We start from the raw sequence: 24289 nt of genomic DNA, 5'->3' as shown, positions 1-24289 counted from the left end.
AATAAGTGGACTTCTAAAAGGTGCAGTTCTGAGATAAAGCAAAACTGAAATGATGTTGTTTTCAATTGTTTCTTATACTGCTAATTACAGAAATTCTGAACAGCAGAAGCTGTCAGCGCCATCTTTTGGTAAAATTTTTAGTGAAATAGTCTTTAATCACATTCAGATTTTTGGATCTGCGCATACTAGAGAACAGAACCATGCTTCTTTGACAGTTTTTTTCTCTAATAAAGAAAGAAGATTTAAGGCTTTAAGTTGTGATGATTTAATGAAAAGAAACATTGCACCCTTCATGAAACTGTTATATTGAGTTTAAAAAAAAAATTAAAAAATCTGCTTGTTAAGAGAGGACTGTGGCTTCTGTTAAATTATAATATCAATTTCATTTAACTGCTTAACAATTACCAGAATTGTAAAAGTTTAATATTTTTAGTCTTGCCAAATATTCTGTTTTTTTTTTTAATATGTTACTGATGTGACATTTCTAGTGACCAGGTAAGTAAGGTTGTTGTAATTATTATGCCTGTAAGCTAATGCTACTGCTCTTCCCGCGCTGTTATATTCTTACTGTGTGACTGTTCATTGGTCAGTCATGTTCTATATCACTGCAACAGCACAACTACATTTCCTAATTGTAGCTTACAGTATAATTTTCCAGTTTTAAAAACTCCTTTTAGAGCTAGCTCTTCTTTACATTTGTCAAAATGTAGATAACAACTATGGTGGCAGAAGGTAAATGAAGTGAAGGAATAAAATTCATAAAGTTAAGATCTGCCAGGGGGTTTTACAGAGAGTAAGTTGTAATTTTACCGATGAATAGAGCCTTTACCCTTTCCATTCTAGGGAGGTTAGAACCTGATTTGCATTTTGGAAGTCTATTTAATTCTTAATAATGTTATTGAATCAAGAGAATTGCCATGCGGATGTCCTGATCCTCAGTTTAGAAATCACATTTACAACAAAACCACTGACTGTTGTATAGCTGTATTTTTAAGTTATTTTAATGGGTATAAGTCATTGCTTGGTTTCATACGTAACTGGTCCGTGGGCTGCTTTTGTAGGGAGTTAATAATAGCCTCAGATGTATGTGAACTTAGCATGCAAGCTTTTGTAAGAAAAGCAAGTTCCCTTTTGGATATACCTTTTTGTGAGGGCTTCCTGTGTGAAACAAAAGGAAAAAAAAAACCATAATAACTGAATTTTGAAAAACTGTAAGAAAATGCAATGTTTCGTGATTAAGAATATTTCACTTTAAGGTCATTTTCAACCTAAACGATTCTATTATTTTATTGGTTTTATCTATCAGCAATCTTTTAGCCTTTTAAAAAGGACAACAAAATTCTGTATTTTGTAGTACATGACTTTTGAGAAACTGAATTTTACAAAGACCAAAATGTATGTTTCTGTGTTTAGACTTTCAGATGTTCTAGATTTTTTTTTTTTTTGAAAAGTCTTAGTGATCAAGAAAAATCAAAACATTAAACATGCATAAGTATGGGATGGACAAGTGACACTGGATTTGCATCCTTTCATTCCTTTTGAAACCCTAGTGTCCTTGTGCAGGCGAGTGTACCCAGCACTGTGCCTGCTGTTAATGAGCAGTACTGTATAGAGGTACTGTGGGTTTTTTTGAATATGTGTAATTTTCTTCTTCAAAGTTCTTCTTTTAGCTTGAAGCTTTTTTTTTTTTTTTTTTTTTTTCTAGACTAAAACTACTACAGGTTAGAATATAATTTGTTTCAGAATTTTGCAGTTGATTGTGTTCACAGCAGATGACGACTATCTTAGATTTGCCTTAGTTTCTCTGTAACTCTGTAATCTAAAACTACAAAGATAAAACTGCAAAAAATATCAAAGTATCTTTACAAAGGTAAACTATGTCTTAGCTAGATTTCAGCACTGTTTTTCTCTTTTCCTGGAGTAGATAGTAGAAGGTTGTTTTCTGTCCTCTGCATCTGTTTCTCCTCAGACTGCATCTCTTCCCAGTATTAAGGAAGTGGTGGTTATGGTTATCGGGTTGCAGAGGTTGGGGATTGTGTCCCATCTCATTTTTTCTTTCATAATGCAGCAGCAATGCAAACCAACCTCTTTGATTTCATATTAAGCATTTTATTTGTGAGAAATTAATTTTCTTAATCAACACTGCAATTTTGCCAATTTTTTTTCCGCCTTTAATCACTCAATTTTTACATACAACAGAGGTTAAAGCAAACTTCTTTTTACATTTCTATATTTTTAATCTTAAAGTAACAGCTATGTTTTTCATTTTTAATTGAGGAGTTTTACAATTTAAGACAAGTGCAGGAAGTATCCTACTTGTTAGTAGTGGTTCACTTGCCTAATTCCTGTACTTTTGTTTTAGTAAGAAGATTACATTTGTGTTACTCAAAAACTGCCCAGCATTTGTGCTTTAACAGTGTCCTAATCCATAAACAGTGATAGATATTATGCCCTTTGTTTCTTTCATCAGAGTTGGGTATCTGTTTCCTATTCATGCCTGTAATATACATAAAAGATATGTAATTATATATGTACTATAATACATATATAATTTTATATAATGGATAACCATTGTGTATTTCTGTAATTGATCAGTGTTAGAAAGTATTGACAGAACTCCTCAGACATTTAGAATCTGTGTAGCTATATGCTTGTAAGACACAGAAGAATGAAGTCGGTGGATGTTCTGAAATTTCTGTGTTCCTGCAAATAGCAGGATGCCAGTGTTTGTGCATGCTTTACTGCAATAAAATTATGCTTGGAATTGAATTGCAGTGTTTTCATGAAAATTATGCATGTAAGGTAATATTCATACAATATGAAATACTTCTGTTTACCAATTTTATGTTTTGTTTTGTTTTATAATTACACTGCATTAATGTCTTTTCTTTGTTTCCTTGATCAGACTTCCACATAGAAGAGGCTATGGAGTGGCCAGGGTTAGACCTCAAACTAGGCCAAGTTTCTGGTTTGGCTCTGGACCCTGAAAACAACCTAGTTATCTTCCACAGAGGTGATCATGTTTGGGATGAAAAGTAAGTAGATCCTTTGCAGAATTACATGTTAAAAGATCAAATTGGTGTATGCTGTTTGAGTATCTTCTTGAAGAAACAAAGTAGATTGCAGATCCTTTTCTATTTAAGATTCAGCTCTTTGTGCAGATCCTTTGCTGTTTAAAATTCAACTCTTTGGCTGAAAGTGCCTTGAGGAGACTCAGAGCTTGCTACTTACAAGTGTCATTTATGGGGTTGCTAGATCTTTAGACAGTAAGAACATTTCTCTAAGGATTAAGATCATTGTACGTTAGGTTCCAAAACTGCATACCCAAATTTTACTCAAATTAATTATCCCTGCTTCTTCATGTTGTTGCCTGGATTAACTAGCCTGGGAGAATGATATTTTAGTAATATTTAATGCTATGAATGTAAGGCATGCAGAGCAAGTTTTGGTTCATCTGGATTGAGTGCATCTGTCTCTATATCCACTGGGGAAAAAAAAAATGGATTGTTAAAGAGAACATGCGCAAAACATTTTTTCATTACTGACTTAATTAAAAACTATTGTAATCTCAAAAAGAGAAGAAAAGTCATTATTCTAGTGTTTAATACACCCCAAAATATATAATCTAAGGACAGAACATTCCAAACAGAGTATGGTGGCCTTGTTTATATAATGCTGTCTTTCACTTTTACTTTTATTTATAGCTCAGGAATCCCTGTGGAACCTTTACACCATTATCAGTGAATTCTAGAGTTTGACTGTTGGACACTGTGTGGAAAAAGTCAGCTTCAAAGAATTATTGTATCAGCTGGCTAAGCACTTCATTCGATTTTGCTTAGTTTCCTTTTGCAAATTAAGTGCATTCATTTTTAGTTCATCTTCTTATGACTTCTTACTTCTGCTGCTTTTTTATTTCTTTATCCCCATCAGTTACCTTGTTTGGAAGTTCAGAGGCCTAATATAATTAATACTCCTTTGTATCAAAATAATTGTGTAATTCCTGTCGCTTTTAGATGTGAAGGATAAGAAATTAACTTGGAAGTTAATGTTTATCATTGTAACAGGAAATACACAGGAAATTGAGTATAATTTTTCTTTGCAAATCTTAAACATGATGAATTGAGCCTGAGGGCTCAGAATTTTTCTATTTTAGTGCATAGTACAGGAACAAATCAGAAAGAAAAAAAAAAAAAAAAAGAATCTGTGCTGTTAGAAACTGCACAAGTATTTCCAATGCATTATTAATATATGCCATAAAAGCTGGATCCTTGATCAACTAAATATAGCTGAATGAATGGTCTGTGCTGTGTTAAAAGGCAACCTTAGTTTACTTTTGGAGCACAGAAGCAGTTACCCAATGACAAGTCCTGTAATATAGTAGCAGTTTTTCAGTGGCTCTTAGTTCTTTCTTGGCATGGTTTAAAAAATAAAATAACAATAATTCCTTTAAATTATTCATGTTCTCTTACCACATACTGTTTTCAGTTTAGTCTTTCGTGCTGTATGTGCAGTGTGCAATTCAAAAAGAAGATGGAACTATTCACCTGGTTGAGCAATTAATCATTCGAAAGTTTTTGGTTTTCGTGATGAAAAAAAGATTCACTGTGAGCAAATTATAGAAAACATAACAAAGAATATAGAATCTTTCTTGAACATCTTTATTGCTTCCTGATAAGCTGGGTAGGTTTAATTTAGTCTGGATATTGACTAAGAATAGAGCTCTGGGTACTTTCAAGGCTTATGAGGTCAGGTGATCTGTCTAAGCTTAATACACAGCATGCCAAAGAGGCACTAGATGTGGTACTGAATTGTTTATGCTAGTATGAAGTGTCCAGCTGAGAAGCAGAAAAATAGCTGTGAAATTATATTGGAGTTTGGAGTTCGAAGTTGTGACATTCAGCATATTTTAGTTGTCCTTTGATATGGAACTGCAGCATCTATTAGAAAACCATGATGGGAGCAGAACAATATAATATTTAACAGTAAGGTGTTCAATTCCTTTGTTTGCTTTTTCTTTTTTTAAACCAGCAATATTTTTTATTCCCATTTATCAGATAAAAAAGAAACGTTGACTACCTTGTAAAATGGTCTTAAGTCCTAGGAAGAGTGGCTCTGTAGCACGCTAGTCTAACTCCTAGAAAAGAATATTTTACTGAGAGGAGGTGCATGAAATTCCATTCCATACCCTTGTTTCAGAGTTCACTAAGCTTCCTTTGCTGAAAATACTGTACAGTCTCATATTTATGCTGAAAGCACTCATTTCCCAGAAGAGCTGAGTACTTATTAGCAGAGAAAGCTTAGAATTCTGGGCAGGGCTGTTTCTAGGATCCAGAATAATAATAATAAGGAAAGTTGATCAGTTTTTTAAGCTAACTAGTCAGTTAGAGTTATAATCTCATTTTCTTCTTGTTGTTGCTGCTGGTTTTGTGCAATACATCCCCTCACTAAGATTCTCTAATGTGATTAGCTGTGCTGATTAATATTAATAGCGTCCACAGAGCTTGAGCTTCAGCTCTTTTCACTTGTATCCATTAATGTGGGCGTAACTAACGCATTTTAGCAAAGATAAATAGGTAGCAAACAAGTATCCATCATGCAGCTGTGGAAGGCAGGAGTAAGATTCCTGGCTCCAAGCCTAGGTCTTTGCATGCATACATAAACATACAACATTAGCCAAGCACCTTAGAAACTGGTGTGCTGCTGCCAGGCATTAGTTCTGTCTGTCCAGTGTTGTTTTTCCAGTGGTCAGGTATGCCTGCAACAAGGTCTTACGAGTACCGGGATCTTGGGCCTCTGCCATTTACTGAAATCAGGCAGTGTGAGTTGGGCCTTTCTGGGAGACTTCATGGGTTTGTTTTTTTATTACTTTTTTTTAATAATTGTTTAAAACGAGAGAGGTTATCACAGATGATTATTGTCAATAACGATAAAGCATAGAGCAAAAACTGTCAAGCCATCGTCAAAAAATGAACATTAGTAGGCTATTGTTGTGTACCATTAGTGTTACACTTGAGCATGAGCTGTCAGCCTGTTTGTGCTGCTGTAAAGGCTAATTGGCTGCGTTAGGCACATTATTGCCAGCATGTTAAAAGCTGTAACCTTTCTCCTCTACTCAGCACTGGTGAGACAACACCTGGAGTGTTGTATGTGAAGATGATAAAAGGACTGGAGTATGCACTGCTATGAGGCAGCTGAGAGGGCTGGTGTAAATCTCGTCAATGCCTATAAATATCTGAATAGAGTGCTGTTTCTGTGGTGCCCAGGGACAGGACAAGAGGCAGTGGGCACAAACTGGAGCAAAAGTAACCTCAGGTCATCAGGAAGCACATATGTGCTGTGTGGGTGGTGGAGCACTGGCACAGATCCAGGCTGTGGGGTCTGGAGACCTTCAGAAGCTGCTTGAAGGTGGGCCTGGGCACCCTGCACTGTGGCCTTTTCGGAACAGGCGTTGGACCAAAAGACACAGGGGACCATGCCAACCTCAGATATTTTGTGATTCTGTGCGTTTCGCCATAGCATCTTGGCAAAGTGTTCAGGAAGAGCTCTGCAGAGAGTTTTAGTAATAGTAATATTCGTGATCATTTCCAGCTAAAAGGATGTATTGATTTTTGTCAGCAGATAAATAAGTAGCAACAGATAATTAGCATACATAAAGATGATGTCTAAACACTATTTTTTTTTAATCCTAGTCTATGTATAAACTTGAATGCATTATTTTACAGGTTTTCTGGTTACAAATGAAGCTGGTATTGCTTTTCCACAATACAAATTCTAGACATATGAATATTTAATATTTTGGAGAGACTAGGCTGTTAGGACTATGGAATTTAAAGCCTTAATAGCTTTACTCATTATCTTGTCTGTGACTACAAAATATATACTTGTTTACCAAGTTACATCAGTCATGTCTGGGTTACTCTTAGAGGGATTAAAAATGGTCTTAAAAATATAAGGCAGGAGGACAGAACACGTCATCTATTAACATTTCTTGTCCATAATCTAGTACCATTTTTAACATTTATATCTAAACTTTGTTGTCAGAGTTTTAATGAAGGTTAACAAAGGCTGAATGTGTTCAATGGGGTTGAAGGAATAGCCAGCTTCTCCATAGGGATACAAAAAGCTAGTTTTTTTGTTTGTTTGTTTGTTTTTGTATGGTAGTTTTATGTCTGGAACATTAATTAGTTGTGGTTTTTAATGTCCAGAATACACAGTAATGTTGTAATTGTTTAAATATTTTTTTATTAATAAATTCTATTTACTTTGAAAATTGTGCATGGAGCTTTGCAGGTAAGATGTATTTATGTATGTATTACACTGGGTCATACTGGTAATTATGCCCTGGTGATTAACTGTGTTTGTACTTAGACTGAGTTGTTTTTATTTACCATAGCAAAGAAAAACAAACAAACGAAAACAACAATAAAAAACTCAGAAGGCTTTTTTGTTTGCCAGCTTGCTTTAGAATTATCTCTAATTGTTGCTGAGTTGGTTTTGTGCTCCTTGAGTTAGAATGTCATAACCTTAGTAGGAAATGCAGACGTCCTAACGTTAGAACTCCTAGGATCATAAAATAATGAAATAAGACAAAAATGATACAGTAAGAACATAAAAATAAAAATAAAAAATCAAGTAATCCGCACGGGAATTAAAATACAAAACCTGACTCGAAGTTTCGTGTGTACTGCTCACCACTGGACTGTTCTAATACTGGCTTTGTATTCCAATGTTTTTGTTTAGTTCTTTTGATAGCAAATTTGTTTATCAACAAAGAGGACTTGGACCGATTGAACAAAACACAATTCTTGTTCTGAATCCAAGTAACGCAAAGCTGCTGCGTTCCACAGGCAGAAATCTGTAAGTTTTGTGGTTTGTGTGGATTTTGTTGCCTTTACTCATAGAACTAGTAACATTTCCATATATTTGAGTCCCAAAAGTAGCCAACCCATTTTCACATGCCTGTTTTGTATTGCATTGTGTGATTGTAACCTCTTGAGTTTTTCAGACAACAGAAAAATCGGAAAAATTATTTACCTTCTTTATTACATCTGCTTTCTACTAATTTATATCATTTAACCTACCAGCCAGATTAGCAGAAATGCAAAGTGTTGTTTGTTTTCTTTAAAGTCACCAAATGTTAGCCTGACTGAGAATGCAGATAAAGTGCCTTCCAAATTTGAGACACTTTTGTAAAGAAAATTCTGTACTGTTAGATAAATCTTTTTCTTTTTTGTGAAATGCCAAGAAGTTATTAGTTTGTAGAGCAGTACCTTATCAATTTTTTTTAATGTATTAAGATAAACATAATGCTATTTCATGATCAAAAAATGAAATCTTCAAATCTACTTTACATCATTATTCTTAGATGTTTTTAACTTGATTCTTCTTATATTTATGCTTGCAGATTTTATCTACCACATGGTTTGAGTATAGATAAAGATGGTAACTACTGGGTCACTGATGTAGCTCTCCATCAGGTACGTTTGTGAAGCTGTAATCACTGAACATTAGTAATTTGCTAATGTTTTTTTATTTTTTGTTTGCTTTCTTTGAGATTTATGTGAATTTGAGATTTATGATGTAAACTATTTATATAGGTCTGTTAAGACAGACAGTAAGAATATGCCCACAAAAATTGATCCCTATGGCCTTCATGGAATATAGTTGTGTGGGGGTAATTTGAGCTTAGTATTCAGAAGTAGAAATACCTGTTTTGAAAAAGTGATTCTTTTAAAAGAAGACAGCTTTTTCTGCTAAATCTTTGCTAATCAGCTTTCTTGTGCACTCTAACTCAGAATGTGCAGCTGTTTTGTTTGATGTACTCCTGGGAAATCTATGTGTTAAGAAGAAATTTCTCAGAATCAAAACTGTTATAAAGCTGATAGTAGATGTCATAATCAAAATGTTAAGGTTGTGCTTAGTATATGCAGTTATTTTATTCAGAATAATATTTATACTTTCTATTGGCAGTTCTCCCTCTTCTTATTTCACCCACCATAGTTGAAACCTCTTCTCTTTTCCCATTGACTAAAAAGGTTTTCAAACTGGGAGTGGATGCAAAAGAACCACTGCTGATCCTCGGAGTAGCTCTGCAACCAGGCAGTGACAGCAGTCATTTCTGTCAACCAACCGATGTGGCTGTGGATCCAGTCACTGGCAGCATTTACGTATCTGACGGCTACTGCAACAGCCGCATCATTCAGTTCTCTCCAAATGGATTATACATCATGCAGTGGGGAGAAGGTTAGAATTCTTGGTCCTTCTGTCATCAATTCATGTTATCATGAACTGTGAAACTGCTGACATTATTACTCTCATTTAAAAAAAAAAAAAAAAAGTGAAATTCTGTTACCATCGTACCTTCAAGGCCTCAGTTGATTTATTTTTTTTTTTTCCTTTATCATTGGAATCCAGGTTTCTCCTATTTATTCCACTGTGCAATTGTGTTGTTGTGGGTATCTATATATTTACTAAACATAAGTACAGCAGCCTATTAGCATGCATTTAGCATAAGTGTTGGTGTGTCTTTTTGTATCAATAAAATGTTCTGGCTTTCAAGAAAATAAACATTCTTTTTGTAGGAATTTGAGCAAATTGTTTAAGCCTTCACCATTTTTCTAAGACTTGTGTCATTACCTCACCCATTTTAAGTTACATTTCAGCCTGACTGAGGAATTGGAGACTAAGGTTTACCAAATATTGTAGAGGAATAGCTAATTCATAAGTTTGGATTTTACGAAGTTAATGTGAAAGACAATCACATCTTCCCTAAATGAGTAAAACTACTTGAAGAATGGAATAATGTTTATTCTTTTCTTCAAGTGCTTTGTTGCATTATGTGAAATAATGATATTTGGAAACAGAACTGACAGTTTCAGTGTGTACCTCAATAGATGTTGTGGATATTTTGTTTTGCAGAGACTTCTTCAGGCAAAGCTGGACCTGGACAATTTCGCATCCCTCACAGCTTAGCTCTGATCCCTGAATTAAGTCAGCTCTGTGTTGCAGACAGGGAAAATGGTCGAATTCAGTGCTTCAAATTAGAAACTGGGGAGTTCGTAAGAGAGATAAAGCACAAATCATTTGGAAGAGAGTTGTTTGCTGTTTCGTATTCTCCAGGTAATTCTTTTTCCTGTTCTTGAGATTTCAGGTAGTAGTTGTGTGATTGCCAGTATGTCACAATATGCATAAAATAATATTTTATAGAGTTCTATTATGTATCTTCAGCCAGGTATTTATTCTCTTTCAAGGTGGTGTTGATGTAATGGAAAATTTTAGAGCTGTCTGTTTTTCCAATTTGCAGGAAGGGAAGCTTGCATAAATCTCTGCTGCTGAGAAATGACTGATTATGCTCCCTAAATGTGATGTCAACAAGTAAATTATATTGTTTGCTTCCTAGTGACTGCACAGTCAATAATTCGTTAGAAATTATGTTTTAAAATATTCATTTCAAGCTCCATTAAGAAGAGCAAACTAAAGAGCTTCCAAGCCATCAAGAAAAGTGTTGAGTTTCTTAAAACAAAAAATCTGAAAGCAAGTAGTTCTAATTTAAAAGTTGGAGGATTTACTGTTAAAATTTGATGATTAATACAATTATCATATTAAGGTTTTTAGTCAGATTTTTAATACCAATACCAAAGGTAATGGAAATGTTAAGAACTGGACTAGGAATTTTTGAGTGTCTGACCCCTGACTCTCTAGTTGGTATCAGATTTAATACTGAGTTTATCTCTGTTTCATTTTCCAAGAATTTAACAAATGCTGTACAAGTTGAGATACTTGCTGTGTAAAGTCCACTGCTGTCTCTGGCAGTGGCAGCAGGAGATGCGTTCTAGGGAGGAATGCAAGTCAATTGCATTTTGCAGTCTGCTCCTCTTTCTCTCCCCACACACCCAAAACTGCTTTGTCTTAGATGTGGTAGGTGATAACTTCTGGCTTTGTATTCATAATTTCTCTCAATAAACCTGTTGCCCATGAGTTTTTCTAATAGTTTTTTGAGACGCAGACAGTTAACCATCACTCAGTATTCAGCATGTGGGCATGAGTTCTTACCTGGTGGCAAGCTTGTGTCCTCCTTTACTAATGCTCTTTCTGTTGTTGCTCAACATTCTTTTGAAATTGACTGTCACTGCACATGCAGCCAAAGATTTCAGAGACCTTTTGTTGTTGCTCTTTGATCTTGAGCTGTCACTGTGAGTTCCAATCTAAGCATCACATATATAAGATCTAGATTTTTTTTTTCTCACAGCAGCAACACCCTGCAGTTGTCTTTGAAGCTCTTCTGCCATCTGTTTGACAATTCAATTACTCTTGACAAAAAGTCTTTCCAGATGCTTTTGTTATCAAGACACATAACTATTCCACAGAATTTCAGTATCTTCCCCAGTCTGGGAGATGTCACTGTTCACCCCTATTCTTTACATCACTGTTGAAGACCATTTAATGAAATTGTTTCTGCTTCTGATCCCTGAAGGAAGGATCCCACTACTCAGACTTTCCTGTCCTGAAAAATGACTTTTAAGCTTTGGCCTTTGCTTTCTGTTCATTAGTGGATCTTTCACCCAATAATGGTGACAACTCTGATTCTTTAATAACTTCTGATGTATAACCTTGTCAAAGACTTTTTGAAAATCCCAGGTATGTCTACGGAGGCTCCTTGTGTGATTTTTATTTTCAATCAGGTAAGGCTGAGTTTTCCATTTGAGAAATCATGCCAACTTTTTTCCAACAGGCCATGTTTACTTGTCATGCTCACCAGTCTTGTTCTACCCTCTTATTGGAAATGAAAGAAAGGTCTGTCATTCCTAGGCACTCTTTTTGACCTCTTTTTATAAATGGGAAATCTTTTGGCACTCTTTCAGTCTCTTGGAAGTGTGGCTGTTAGCAGAGCTAGATGACTCAGTTTGGTTTGAGTTATTTAATTTCACATTTGACTTCCTTCTGAACTTCAGTAGATGGCATCCAAGCATAGAGTCTTACTAACCTCCAACTTTTCTAAAACTTTACATATATCTCCTTGAAGTTGATCTGGCTTCTCTGACATATTTGCTACAAAAAAAAACCCAAAAAAACTGTGTGTCAGAATCCCCAGCATACTCAACAGTGAGAAGTAACCAGTACTGAGCTTCCTTTTCACATTCTTGTGGTCCCATTGATTGCCATTTTGATTCTCTGTTTTAAATTCATTTTAAGAACTTTCTATTGCCAAAGTAAACATCCACAGCAAAGCATGATTTCAACTCTTTTACTTTCCTTTTTTTGTTTGCCCAACGTGTAAAATACAGCCTTCTTCATTCTTGACATTTGTACAACATTTCCAGCTCTTAGATGGTAAACTTTTGCCCACTGACACCTTACTTAACTTCCCTGTTGTTATTTAGTTTCCCGTTGTTCACTCTGTCTCTGCCTGTCTGTCTGACAGGTTTTTTTTCATGTATACTATCTATTATCATTGATCTGCACTGTAGTTTGCAATGTGTGGGTTATTACAGAAAATCCAATGTTGTTGCAGGTGGTCTGCTCTTTGCAGTTAATGGAATGCCTTATCCTGGAGAGTCAGAACCAGTGCAAGGATTTGTGATGAACTTCTCTACTGGAGAGATAATTGATAGTTTCATTCCACTTAGAAAGGTATTGTACAGAGTTTATGGTGTGTATACTTACGTTTAGGAGATTGTTGAAATGTTCTACTTCTGCAACTTATGTAAGATTATTATGTTATTGTTACAGAAATTGAGATGTTTTCAAATTTATGATTTTTCAAAGGAGTTGTTCATAATAGGCTTGATAAGGAAGCTAAACTATCAGGTCACACTCAAAAATTTTACTACCTTCAATGTGATCTCTTTGGTTAACACCATCAGTTAAGATAAGTTTACTTTATAGTTGAAAGAAAGTTATTAAAAACAAATATAAAAGGAAAACAAAGGTCCAGAAATATTCATACAGTTACATGCTAGCAGTATATCTGAAAGAAAGTGATATTCCTAAGCAGAAATAAAATTGAACATCATGGTTACTTCCTCCCTTTGCAGAAGATTAGTGTAAGGACTAAATGGCATTTATACCGTATTAAGAAAGATTAAAGTAAAATTGTTGACTGTAGATTGTCTTAGACTAAAGAATGAATGACAAGATTCCCATTTCTAGCTGACATGTACACTCTGTGATTTGCAGTCCAATTTCAAGTGATACTAGAGAGAGAGATTTATTCCTGAGTATAGCAAATTGCTGTGCTGCCTACGGATTCTAACAAATACTGAGTATGTGGACTTGTAACTAGGATTCGTTATTTCTGTATAAACACAGAAATTTTTGTGCTTCTGAGGATTTTTTTATCTAATGGTTTTCAGCAATGTGTTCATTTATAATTGCCAAAGTATTTTCATTATTGTCTTAGAATCAGCGTGTATTAGATAATTTCAAGTATTTGTGCAGTTACAGATTCTTGGGAAAGAATTGCTGTGTACTTCAGTTTTGTCTCCATGCGATAGAACAGGTATACAGCTTTCATAATTTGATCCAAGATCAGTCTTTCACCTAGGAATATCTTGAATGAAATAAGTGAAAATTCTGCAAATTCAACCTTGAAATACTTTTGAATTGTTTTTATGCTTTTATAAAATCTTATTTGCACAAGTAAAATAGGCACAATTCATCTGGGAAAAAAAATCACTAAGACTTTTATGAAAAACAAAAAGTAATGAAAATTCTCTCATTAATACTTTGAAAGGATGACTGTGCTGAATTTTTTAGTACTTATTATCTGTATTTCTAGTTACTTTCATTCAATTTGGCTTACAAGAAATTTTACCCACAAGGAAACATGATTTAGGATTAAAGTGATGATTTTTTTTCTGGTTTCATATGTTTTTGGTGGTGGTTGGTTTGGTGGTATTTTCTTTTTAAAGCGAGAGAGGTGGTTCTGTCTTCTGTAAACAGTTCTTTTTGTTAGCAGTGTGTAAGGAATGCAGTTTTCAGTCCTGAGATCTAAAATAGAATACTTAACAGAATTTGACATGATAAATAAGTTTACCATATTCAATATTCCAGGCTACTCAATGGAAGAAAAAAAGTCTTAGTATGTCAGTTCTGTTTGTCAAGAAAGTAGTTCTAGATTGAGTCAAAGCCTACAGCTGCAAGTTGGAGTATCCCTAAGTCATCTGTAAAAGAAATGATACATTTAGAATCTTTTATTAGGGAGGAATCTGTAACTCCCTGTGTCCAGGCAAATATAGTAGATTCCAGGAAAGGCATTTAGGAAAGAGCAGCATATGCTTCTACAAAAACACTGCCTTATCTCAGTTTTTATTGCAGGTTCTTTGATTTCCCAGGGCTAGGAAAGTGAGCTGCCATTTTCTCCTAATTCTTGGGAGCAGTAATAATAGCTGGGAAGAGACATACGTTAAAAACAGTGCCTGATAACTTTTAGTTCTTCTTTGGTATATAAATTATAAATTGCAAATGGAGTAAGTGTTCCCTTGGAATGTACTCAGCACTGTGGCAGCTTATTGCTTCTCCTTGAAGTTCTTCATTTAATTAGTTTGCAGAAACCAAGGAGACTAATTCAGGTCAAAAAGTTAATTTGAAGTCTAAAGCCATGTGGAAGAGCCCATTCTGGAAAGACATAATATCTTTGGCTCTGTTTGTTTACCCCTCTCTTATTTTTATCTTCTCTCAAACAGTTATGTCTCACACTTGTCTGTACGCCTTATGGTTATGACTGAGAGGCCATTCATATTTTTAATATTATCATAATGTATGATAATAAGCAATATCAGCTTTTAATAACCATTCTAAACAATAATTCAATATCATGCTGATATGTTGTATCTGGAAAATCTGTGCTTAGGAATATTAAGATTGCTTTCCTTGATTAAAAAGTAAGAAATGTAAGTTTACACTGGGGGTAGCCACATAACACTATCCAAAATGTCCACCTTTAGTAAGCTACATTTCAATACCACTATCATTCATAGCTATATGTGCAGTATGTATCTCATATTTCACTGGATAAAATTGAATGCTGGAATATAAATATGAATTGTTAAGCATTAATGTATCTGACAATCTTCATGATGTTATCCCTGGAGAAAGCAAGTGAACAATAGAGGTCTAATTCCTCTCCTTTCACTTGCATTAGACCTGCTATGTTTTCCAGTTTAAGAACTAGATATGACCATTCTCAGGCCTTCGAGTGAAAAAGGCCTCATGAATGTGTAGGCACTGAAGAGTAATCTGTTGCTGCTTATCTTCACAGAGCTTTGAGATGCCACATGATATTGTCGCTTCAGAAGATAAAACAGTGTTTGTTGGAGATGTTCATGCCAGAACAGTGTGGAAGTTTGCATCCACAGAAAGTATGTTCTTTTTGTTCTTAATGTCACATCCTGACATTTTGTGTTTTCAGATACATACCACTTATCTGTTACTGGTTTAATCACAGTGATTTCAGTACACAAAATGCTCTACCTGCAGAAGTCCTGTTAGAAGAACAGATTACTTTGTGTTCTGTCAAAGGGGAGTCCTGTATATGAGGAGATATCAAAATGCATTTGCCTCGTGGTAGATCTGTCTCTAATTATGTCAGTGCATGCTTACACAAAAGTATTAACTTTTTAGCATTTTGTTTGTTCTTGTGTGTCATATGCTGATAAGTCCACTGCTTCCTTTGGAAAATTTCTGGGGCTGAAAGAAATCATGAATCAGCTTTAAACTAATTATCCCTGGAAAATGAATGTAGCATCCTTTGAAGTTCTATTCCTATCAAGTAGAAACATTTCCCAGTTTTAATCTAGTAACCCCCAAACCTTGGGGGTTGACATCAGGGAGAGAAGCTTTATTAGTCAGACATCAATTTAGTAGGATTCAGAGAAGAGAATAAATGGAATAAGGATATGTAAGGATAAATAAGGAATAAACTTCAAGGGAATAAAAATATAATATACCATATACCAATAAAAATATACCATTACATCATCTTGGATTAAAAAAAATATGTGAGAGAGAGAAAGTCTCTCACTTCAGGGTGTTAGACAAGCAGCAACAGTCTGCTGTTATAAATGAACTTTTGACTAAGCCAGTTACTCCACATTAGTCTGTTCATAATTCACAGATTTTCCTATGGGGCAGTTGGCATCAGCTGCTGTTAGTAAAAGGAAATGGGGCCAGATAAATTTTAAGTCTGAATGGATGTGCCTTTTTTCTGCATATGGTAACCTGAACAAGAACACTTCTAGTCTTTTATTCAAAGAAATCTGAGAATAAGAACAAATTGATTTCTTCATGACTTACACATTCAGAGAGAAAAGTCTTCATATTCTTTTTGGCTGAAGCTGCAGTATAACACTGCAGTAGCTAAGGAGTCCTGGTTCAACCAGTCTTTAATCTGTCATGGTTTATGTTGTAATCGGCAGTGTTAGTCTTTGTAGGACTCCCTGGAAGCCTTGCACATATCCATAAAGCATAAGAATTAATTATTGCAAATACTCTTTATGAATCAAAGTCTCTTCTTTTTTAAGGCCTTGTGTGCTGTTGAATAGTTTGTATTTACTCTACTTTCTAAAGTTCAGATGCTAATGGGATTGTTTAGTATAGGATTGTACTGTACATTTGAGAAAGCTAGCAGGAAAATGTCACTGAGTGTCCTTCTGAAATGTCAGTTGTCCTGATGAATGGTTTTGTTTTACAGAAATGGAACATCGGTCAGTTAAAAAGGCTGGTATTGAGGTGCAGGAAGTAAAAGGTTAGTCTGATCCTGAATGGAAATGAAGGAACAACACTTTTCATACAGACTGTGTCCATTTCTGCCTAACTGGTGTAAAAAAAAAAAATGCTAACTAGTTTGATTGTTTTTTCACCACTATTTCATACATAATATTCATTGATAAAATGAGTTGGCACAGAAATTAAGAGAAAGCAGCTTATAACCATGTTACTTAGTAGGCACTAACTCACAGCCACTCAGCGCTTCATTTTCAGTAATGACATGTGCTTCATTGCATGCATGAAGATAAAAATTTAACAAGGGGTTTAATTTCATATCACTGTCTACCATGGTCCAAATTGGCATCTGTAGGTGCTAAATAGCTCTGAAACATAACGGTGCTCCCAGCAGCCTGCTCCTTATTCTACCATCCTCAACAACAAGGAAGGGTTTTTTGGGACAGTAATTGATTCATCTTTCTGCACAGTCTTTTCAGCATGCAGTCTCCTTGGTTACACCATACATTTAAAAAAAAAAAAAAATCATTCATTGCATTCTTATCTGTTTCTTTCTAGACTTACTGCTTTTATTTTATCTGAATGAGAACAGGGGATACAGAAGGAAAATGTAGAAATTTAATATGAGTGTATTAGGGAATGTATGTAGATAAATTTGAAGGGGGCAAAATAGTAGTTCGTGAAGTTGAAAAGTAGTTTTAGCCATTAATCTTCTGTCCTATAGACTTTTATGCTGGAGAGGAAAAGTTTATTTTTTGTTCAGAAAAACAGTGCCTGGTAGCTAAGAGAATTTTATAAAATGTTCAGCTGCTGTTATTTGGTTTCCTTTGGTTTCCTTCCTTTTTTGCTTTACTTTATGTGTGTATTTGCAGACAGAGAAATGGACTAAAAGATCTCAACTGCCAAATGCAACATGTAGCAGAAAAAAAGTAGATGGCCGTTACAAAGCAGGAAAATTCTTACTGTCAAAACAGTTATCCTGTTTTATCTCTATCAGATCTCTACATCAGTACTCTTGAAGCATTCAGTAGGGGAAGTGCTGACAGTGAAGCATCCACAGTATAAAAAATCTAGGGATGTGTCAATGTATTTCAGCTTTTTTTAGGTAGATACCATGCTAGCTGACAACTCGGATGGTACAGAGAATATTGAAATAGTATCTCATGGGGTAAGAAATAGTTCTTAACTTAGAATCTGTAAAGAAAAAATATGGAATCATAGATTCACCGACAGCTTCAAAAAGGCCTCCAAAATCTAGTTCAATTATCCACCTAAACCAGGTTCCATAGTACCACATCTGAACATTTCTTGAACACCTCCAGGGACTGTGACTCTACTGCCTCCCTGGGCAGCCCCTTCCAGTGCCTGATCACACTTTTGGAGAAAAAAATTTCCTAATATCCTACCTGAACTTCTCCGGGCACAACCTGAGGCCATTCCCTCTCATCCTATTGCTAGTTATGCTAGAGAAGATACTGACCCCCACCTTGCAACAGCCTCATTTCAGGCAGTTGTACAGGGCTATAAGGTGTCCCCTGAGCCTCCTCTTCTCTGGACTAAACAGTCCCAGTTCCTTCAGCTGCTCCTCACAAGATTTGTGCTCACCAGCTTCACTGCCCTTCTTTGAACACTTTCCAGGGCCTCAATGTCTTTCTTGTAGTAAGGAGCCCAAAACTGAACAGAGTACTTTAAGTGCTTCCTCACCAGAGCTTAGTACAGGGGGATGATCTCTACCTTGTTCCTGGCAACACTATTTCTTATGCAAGTCAGGATGCCACTGAGCTTCTTGGCCACCTGGGTGCACTGCTGGCTCGTGTTCTAGCTGAGTGTCAGTGCACACCCCAGGCTAGTTTCTTCCACATAGTCTTCCAGCCACTCTGCCCCAATCCTGTAGCATTGCCTGGGGGTGTTGTGGTCAAGGTGCAGGGTCCGCGTTTGGTCTTGAACCTCATACGTTGGCCTCAGCCCATCCAATCCAGCCTGACCAGATCCCACTGAAGGGCCTTCCAACCCCCAGGCAGACTTAAATCCATTCCCCACTACTCTCTGGGCCCAGCCATCCAGACGTTTCTTTACCCAGCAAAGAGTGTACCTGTCCAAGCCACAGGCTGACAGCTTTTCCGGGAGAAAATTGTGGAAGACAGTTGCTGAAGTCAAGGTAGACTATGCCAACAGCCTTTCCCTCATCCACCAGGTGGGTCACTTGATCACAGGAGGAGATTGGGTTGGTTAAGCAGGACCTGCCTTTTGTGACAGCTGGACCTTGATGGACTGGTTGTCCAGCACATGCTGTGTGTTCTCACTTTTTTTGGAGGACTGCAGCATTGCTTGAAGGTTGGCAAGAATACAGATAGGAAAAGGAATTCATGGCTATTTGAACAGAAAGTGGGTTATCTTTCTAATAACGTTAGTTGAAATTTGAAGTGTCTAATATTCATTCAGATCATTTTTTAATAGGATACAGAATAGAATCACAATTTATTCAATTTTTGTGATGTAGCTACCTTTCAGACAGGCAGTTAAAGTTAAAACAACGTAGCTAGACAGTTTTAGTCGTGAAAAAAATAGCATGACGTAAATGGTCTTTCATACACTTGAAACATTATGTAAAAGATTTTATTGAAACTGTTTTTCTCAGCGTAGGTGGACAGGAAATAGTTGGGAATGACTGGATGAAGTTTTCAAAAGCTCTTTTCAGAGCCAGAGTTCTTGCATGAGACACAGCAGTTCTGAAAATGTAACCCTCAGTCACAAGTTTATGGAAAATAACATTAAGTGCTATCTTTTTTTTTGTCTGTGATAATACAACCCATATGAGATTTCTGTATTTATTATGAGAAAGTAATTTTCAAAAGGAGATATGCTTATTTGCAAAATAGAATTTTTTTTGTCAGGATCTGTCCATATTTAAAATTAATTAATTTGTTAATTAAAGGCAAAACTCTGCCTGGCATCTCTCTTCTCTGAGAAAAAGAAAAAAGTATTCTTGCTGGTAATCTCTGCCTTACATTGTTCTTCTCTGAGGTTAGAAGTAAGCATTTGGAAGGAAAACTTTCTGGAGCCAGACAGGGCTGGAGAATGAAATCCTTCTTTAGCGAGAGCTAATTATGTCTCCATTTGCCTTTTGTTTCCTTGTCACTCAGCACTTCAGGCGTTCTAGTGGCTATTTTCTTTAATTCCTCATTCTGTTGCTTGATGCTTATGAATTACTGACTGAAATTGTCTTCTTTTTAAAGCATCAGAAACAGTTATAGAAGCCAGACTGAAAAACAACCCAGAATCAACAGACCCTCTGAAGAAGCAGGAAAAACAGCATTTGGTTCGACAAGCGAGCACTGGAGTTTCCTTTGTTCTTATTACAACTCTTGTAATTATCCCTATTGTTGTCCTGCTGGCAATTTTACTATTTATTCGTTGGAGGAAGACAGCAGTCTATGGAGGTAACCATAAGTAACTATACAAAACAGGTTTTGATGGTTCCATTTCAGCACAGCTCTGAACATAGAGGGATATGGGTGTGAGGAGAGGTGTGCTGTCTCCTTTTACCCTTGTATGCAGGTTCAGTGATGCTGCATACAAACTAAGTGTCAGCACACATGTAGCAATGACACCTAAATTTGTTCTTGCACCTCAAGCCACCATCCTTTCAGCATATGTATCCATCACTTACCTTTAATTGGTCTCAAGAATGTATCTGTGTTGTTGGCTGGAGTCTGTGAACAATGCAGTTTGATTTTCTCTTTGGGATCTTTATATTGTTGAGAACAGAGGGATGTGGGTATTACAAATGCATAACCATGCATTGCCACAATATACCTTAATTCATTGCTCTGAGAATTTTGCCTCGTGATTACAGTGCTACTTAAATTTGTTCTCAATTCATATTATATAACAGTATTGTTTCTGAGAAGCTGATAGTCTGTAGTAGGAGTTTGATAATTAGGTGTTTTTTTTTTTTGTTTGTTTGTTTTTTTTTTTTGTATGGCATAAACAATTTTGTGAAAGGTAATTCTCAGTAAGGAAAGAAAGTGTACGTGGAACAGGCAAATGATGGTTCTGCCATTGGCTCAGACATAGTATGAAAGAGTGGGCCATTCAGCAGTCTGTTTTCACTGTGCCACTGAATTGGATATAATTTTTGATGTGTTAAAATCTCCTTCTGACTGTTTTCTGTTTTCAAGCATGTATGGCATACCTAGCGTGCTCTCACTGGATTACTGCACTACTGTTTTCAGTGATTGCATCACGTAATTTTGGTTATGGCTTTTTTTTTTTTTTTTTTTGAGATCAAAAATTGGAAGTCTTAGCAAGGTCAAGGAGGATATTCTTTGTAGGGAGAGGGATTCATCTTCAAAGGCAGACTATGCCACCTGCAAATGTCAAGCTGTATTTCGTCCTGTGCCAGAGTGTTGGTTGTGCACATTATCAACCGTGGAGTTCTTGTCCTTTCTGTAAGCTCTTGGTGGTAACAGAAGTGAACACTTGAAGGAATGAAATTCTCAGAAATAATTTACGTGAGAATCTTCTCAATGGTTGAAGTGCCATACACTGAGTATTTGTGGTGTGATTGTTTTGTTAGGAATTATCACTCTTCACCTTAACCGAGAAGTTGAAAATTAAGTGTTCTTGGTGCTCCCAATCACTGTGTTCAATGTCTGTGCTCCGTATTAAAAAACAGAAGTAGTTACTGAATCATAGAATATAACTTTTAAGCTAATTTTTGAATTCTGTGTTATCTTTCAGCTGATGGGGAGCACAAACTTGACTCAAATTCAGGCCGAATATTAGGCAGACTTAGAGGTAAGTAACATCTAAGATCTTTTAAGCACTGAGTAGATGAAAGTTTTTTCCTTTTGATAACTTCTAGTGGAACTTTCTCAGTGAAAGTTCTGGGAAAATGTCTTTTCCAACTCTCTTCATCCAGCAGTATCTGCCCACTAAAAAGGAAGTGGAAGATCAGAATTTATCTGGTGAATGGGATGAAGTGCTTTGAGACGTGGGCAATCTGGTAGAGATGCAGATAGCCTTCATACAGACTTTCAATGAAACAGTGTTGCTGCAAATAAATATTTGAAACTTCAAACATGAGTATCCTTCCTGTTCCACAATCTATGTTTAGCTCTTGTGCAGATCACTAAGAACACTTTCTAGAAGGACTCTTAAAAGTACTGACTGTGTAGGTAGATTTTTATTTTCCCCCTTCACACTAGATCAGTTTTTTGACAGTGATTTCCTTCCCACAGGAAAAGGTGGTGGTGGCCTCAACCTTGGGAACTTCTTTGCAAGTCACAAAGGCTACAGCCGAAAAGGGTTTGACCGTCTCAGCACCGAAGGAAGTGATCAAGAAAAAGATGAAGATGATGGCACAGACTCAGAAGAAGAATACTCGGCACCTGCACCCCCACAAGCACTTTCTTCCTCCTGAAAACAGCCTTTGCGTTCTCCATTATATGATTCAACCCAGAATGTCAGATTCCTTTTCCCTTAAGCACGTTTAAGATTTTGTGTATTTAATTGTAAACTGTACTAGTCTGTGTGGGGCTGTACACTGGTTTCTTTTAATTTTTGTTTGGTTTTGGTTCTCTTTTTAAGTGGAGGAGTGTATGGAAGTTCCATATCAGTGCCGTTGTTTTTTATGTGACTATCTTAATAAAGCATAAAGTCTTCTGATTGCAGCACTGATTTAAAGCAGTAGTATTTTCTCATAACAAATTGGGGATCTTTTCTGTATTTGTAAATAAATTGTATTACCTGCTTCGAGAAAGTATTTTTCCTATAAATATTCAGTTGCCAATTTCTTTTTTGTGCCTTTCCTCTTCCATGTCCTTAACCTGTTGCAGTACAGAGAAAATACAGTGCCACAAGAAAATAAAGCTGCTAAATCCTCTTCTATTTTTTTAAAATCACTAACATTATATTGCATTGAAGGAAAAAAAAAAAAGTATCTATTTAATTGTTTTTTCTTCTTGACTTGATGTGTTTCTGGGATGTCTTATTTTTAGATGGTATCACTGTTAGAACACTATTTTCAGGAATTGAATGTAATTTGTGTAATAAAGTGTTCGCAGAGCATTAGCTGGCTGAGCGTACTCTGGAATTTTTGCATGCTTTTAAGTTTTTTGTATACAACTTTTGTAAAAGTTACACAGACCACTTAATACAGGTTTAAAAAAAAAAAAAAAAAAAAAAGTCTTCTACCAGAGGAGAAAAAGTGCTATTTTGTGTGAAAGATGAAAAATATTTTGCTGTGGCAAACAAGGTTTGGTTTCTTTGTTTTGGGGCTTTTTGTTTTGCTCTTTTTTCTGTTTTGTTTTGTTTTGTTTTTACAACTCATGATTTACATACACGTACAAAATCAAGCTTAACCATATAACCATTCCTAATGTGCTCCCTCTTGGAACAGAAGACCTGGCAGATACTTGTCCTCCTGCCTGAGTCATCAGTGTGTGAATCACTGTGTGACGCTGTCACGATTTATCAGTCTAGTTTGAGGATCACAGCGTGATTAATCTCCTTCTAAAACCTGAGTTATGAGCAGAGTGTACACAGCTGTAATTGCCACAGGGTTTTATGAAACAGCTTCTATGATCATCATTGTGGGTGTTATAGCACACTGCTGCTGATGCAAAGAGCTCAGAAAATAGGCTTTGGGTTCCTTGTGGCTGCAGCTTTTCCAAGGCAATAAAGGTAATTGTACAGCAGCAAAAAGCAGGATTTCTCACCCAGCCTGAGGGGTTTTATACATTTTCTCCTTATGGAAAAAATACTTTGAATCCTAGACAGATTTTTTTTTTTTTTTTTTTTTCTAAAATAACTTTCTAAAATGATGGAATATAGGCTCCATTTCATGAGATGTGTTCTGTGTTGCTTCCTCTCCAGATACTGTGTGTTTTCCTAATGCTGACAGTGTTTTTCTGTCCTGCTTTTGGAAGCAAAGGGGGGGAAGGGGAGGGCAGGGGACGTGGCTCCCACAGAAAAAATGGTGCAGAGCCATCCCAGGAGCCAGCTGTGAGTCAGCAGTGGGTAGGATTCCTTGGGAAGCATATTGATTAAGAAGAATTTTTTAATTAAGCTGTGTGCTGTAGTAGTTAATAAGGATTTATAGATCAATACTGTAAATGGCAACTGCTTCTAGTTTGTGAAAGCTGGATTTATTTCTGTCTTACCAAAACTCTTGGGTGAGCAATGTGTGCCCAGTGCACGGCATTATGATTCAGTGGTGTGGGTCATGGTACTGAGCCACGTGTGAATACTACAAATAAGTCCTTGTCACAATTAAAAGCTGAAATTAAGCCACTGTGTATTTTCTGTATAAAAGAGATGGTAATAAACTCTGAAGTTTTAGCACCCTCTTTTGCCTTTACGTACAAATAAGCGTATTTTTTAATTCTTAAAAATGAATATGTTGTATCTCCATTGCAAATAATCAAAATTAATAGCAAAATATTGCTATGGTGTAACTGCTCCCAAAACCTCTCTCCAGTTCCTGTGACAAATTTGCCTGCATGCTGAAGGAAAACCTGCACACTGCTGGGTTTGGCCTTCGTAGCTTCAAAACAAAAAGAGC

At 36.0% G+C, this 24289-nt stretch overlaps 1 protein-coding gene across 3 annotated transcripts in view; it reads left to right on the top strand.

Moving 5' to 3' along the window:
* Positions 1-24071, top strand: part of PAM (peptidylglycine alpha-amidating monooxygenase) — a 128618-nt gene extending 104547 nt beyond the window's left edge. For all 3 annotated transcript variants that reach the window (XM_031594520.2, XM_090130689.1, XM_090130690.1), the window contains 11 exons: positions 2906-3035; positions 7741-7857; positions 8405-8477; positions 9036-9243; positions 9919-10119; positions 12512-12630; positions 15260-15359; positions 16691-16744; positions 19959-20162; positions 21466-21522; positions 21966-24071. In XM_031594520.2, coding sequence (XP_031450380.1) covers positions 2906-3035; positions 7741-7857; positions 8405-8477; positions 9036-9243; positions 9919-10119; positions 12512-12630; positions 15260-15359; positions 16691-16744; positions 19959-20162; positions 21466-21522; positions 21966-22147 — 1445 coding nt within the window. In that variant the 3' untranslated portion in view covers positions 22148-24071. The remainder of the gene's footprint in view (positions 1-2905; positions 3036-7740; positions 7858-8404; positions 8478-9035; positions 9244-9918; positions 10120-12511; positions 12631-15259; positions 15360-16690; positions 16745-19958; positions 20163-21465; positions 21523-21965) is intronic.
* The last annotated feature ends 218 nt before the right edge of the window (positions 24072-24289 follow it).

This window comes from Phasianus colchicus, chromosome Z (assembly GCF_987193195.1).
Source record: "Phasianus colchicus chromosome Z, bPhaCol1.hap1.1, whole genome shotgun sequence".
Taxonomy (NCBI): domain Eukaryota; kingdom Metazoa; phylum Chordata; class Aves; order Galliformes; family Phasianidae; genus Phasianus; species Phasianus colchicus.
Note: the sequence above shows the minus strand (reverse complement) of the source record. Positions and strands in the feature narration are given on the sequence as shown.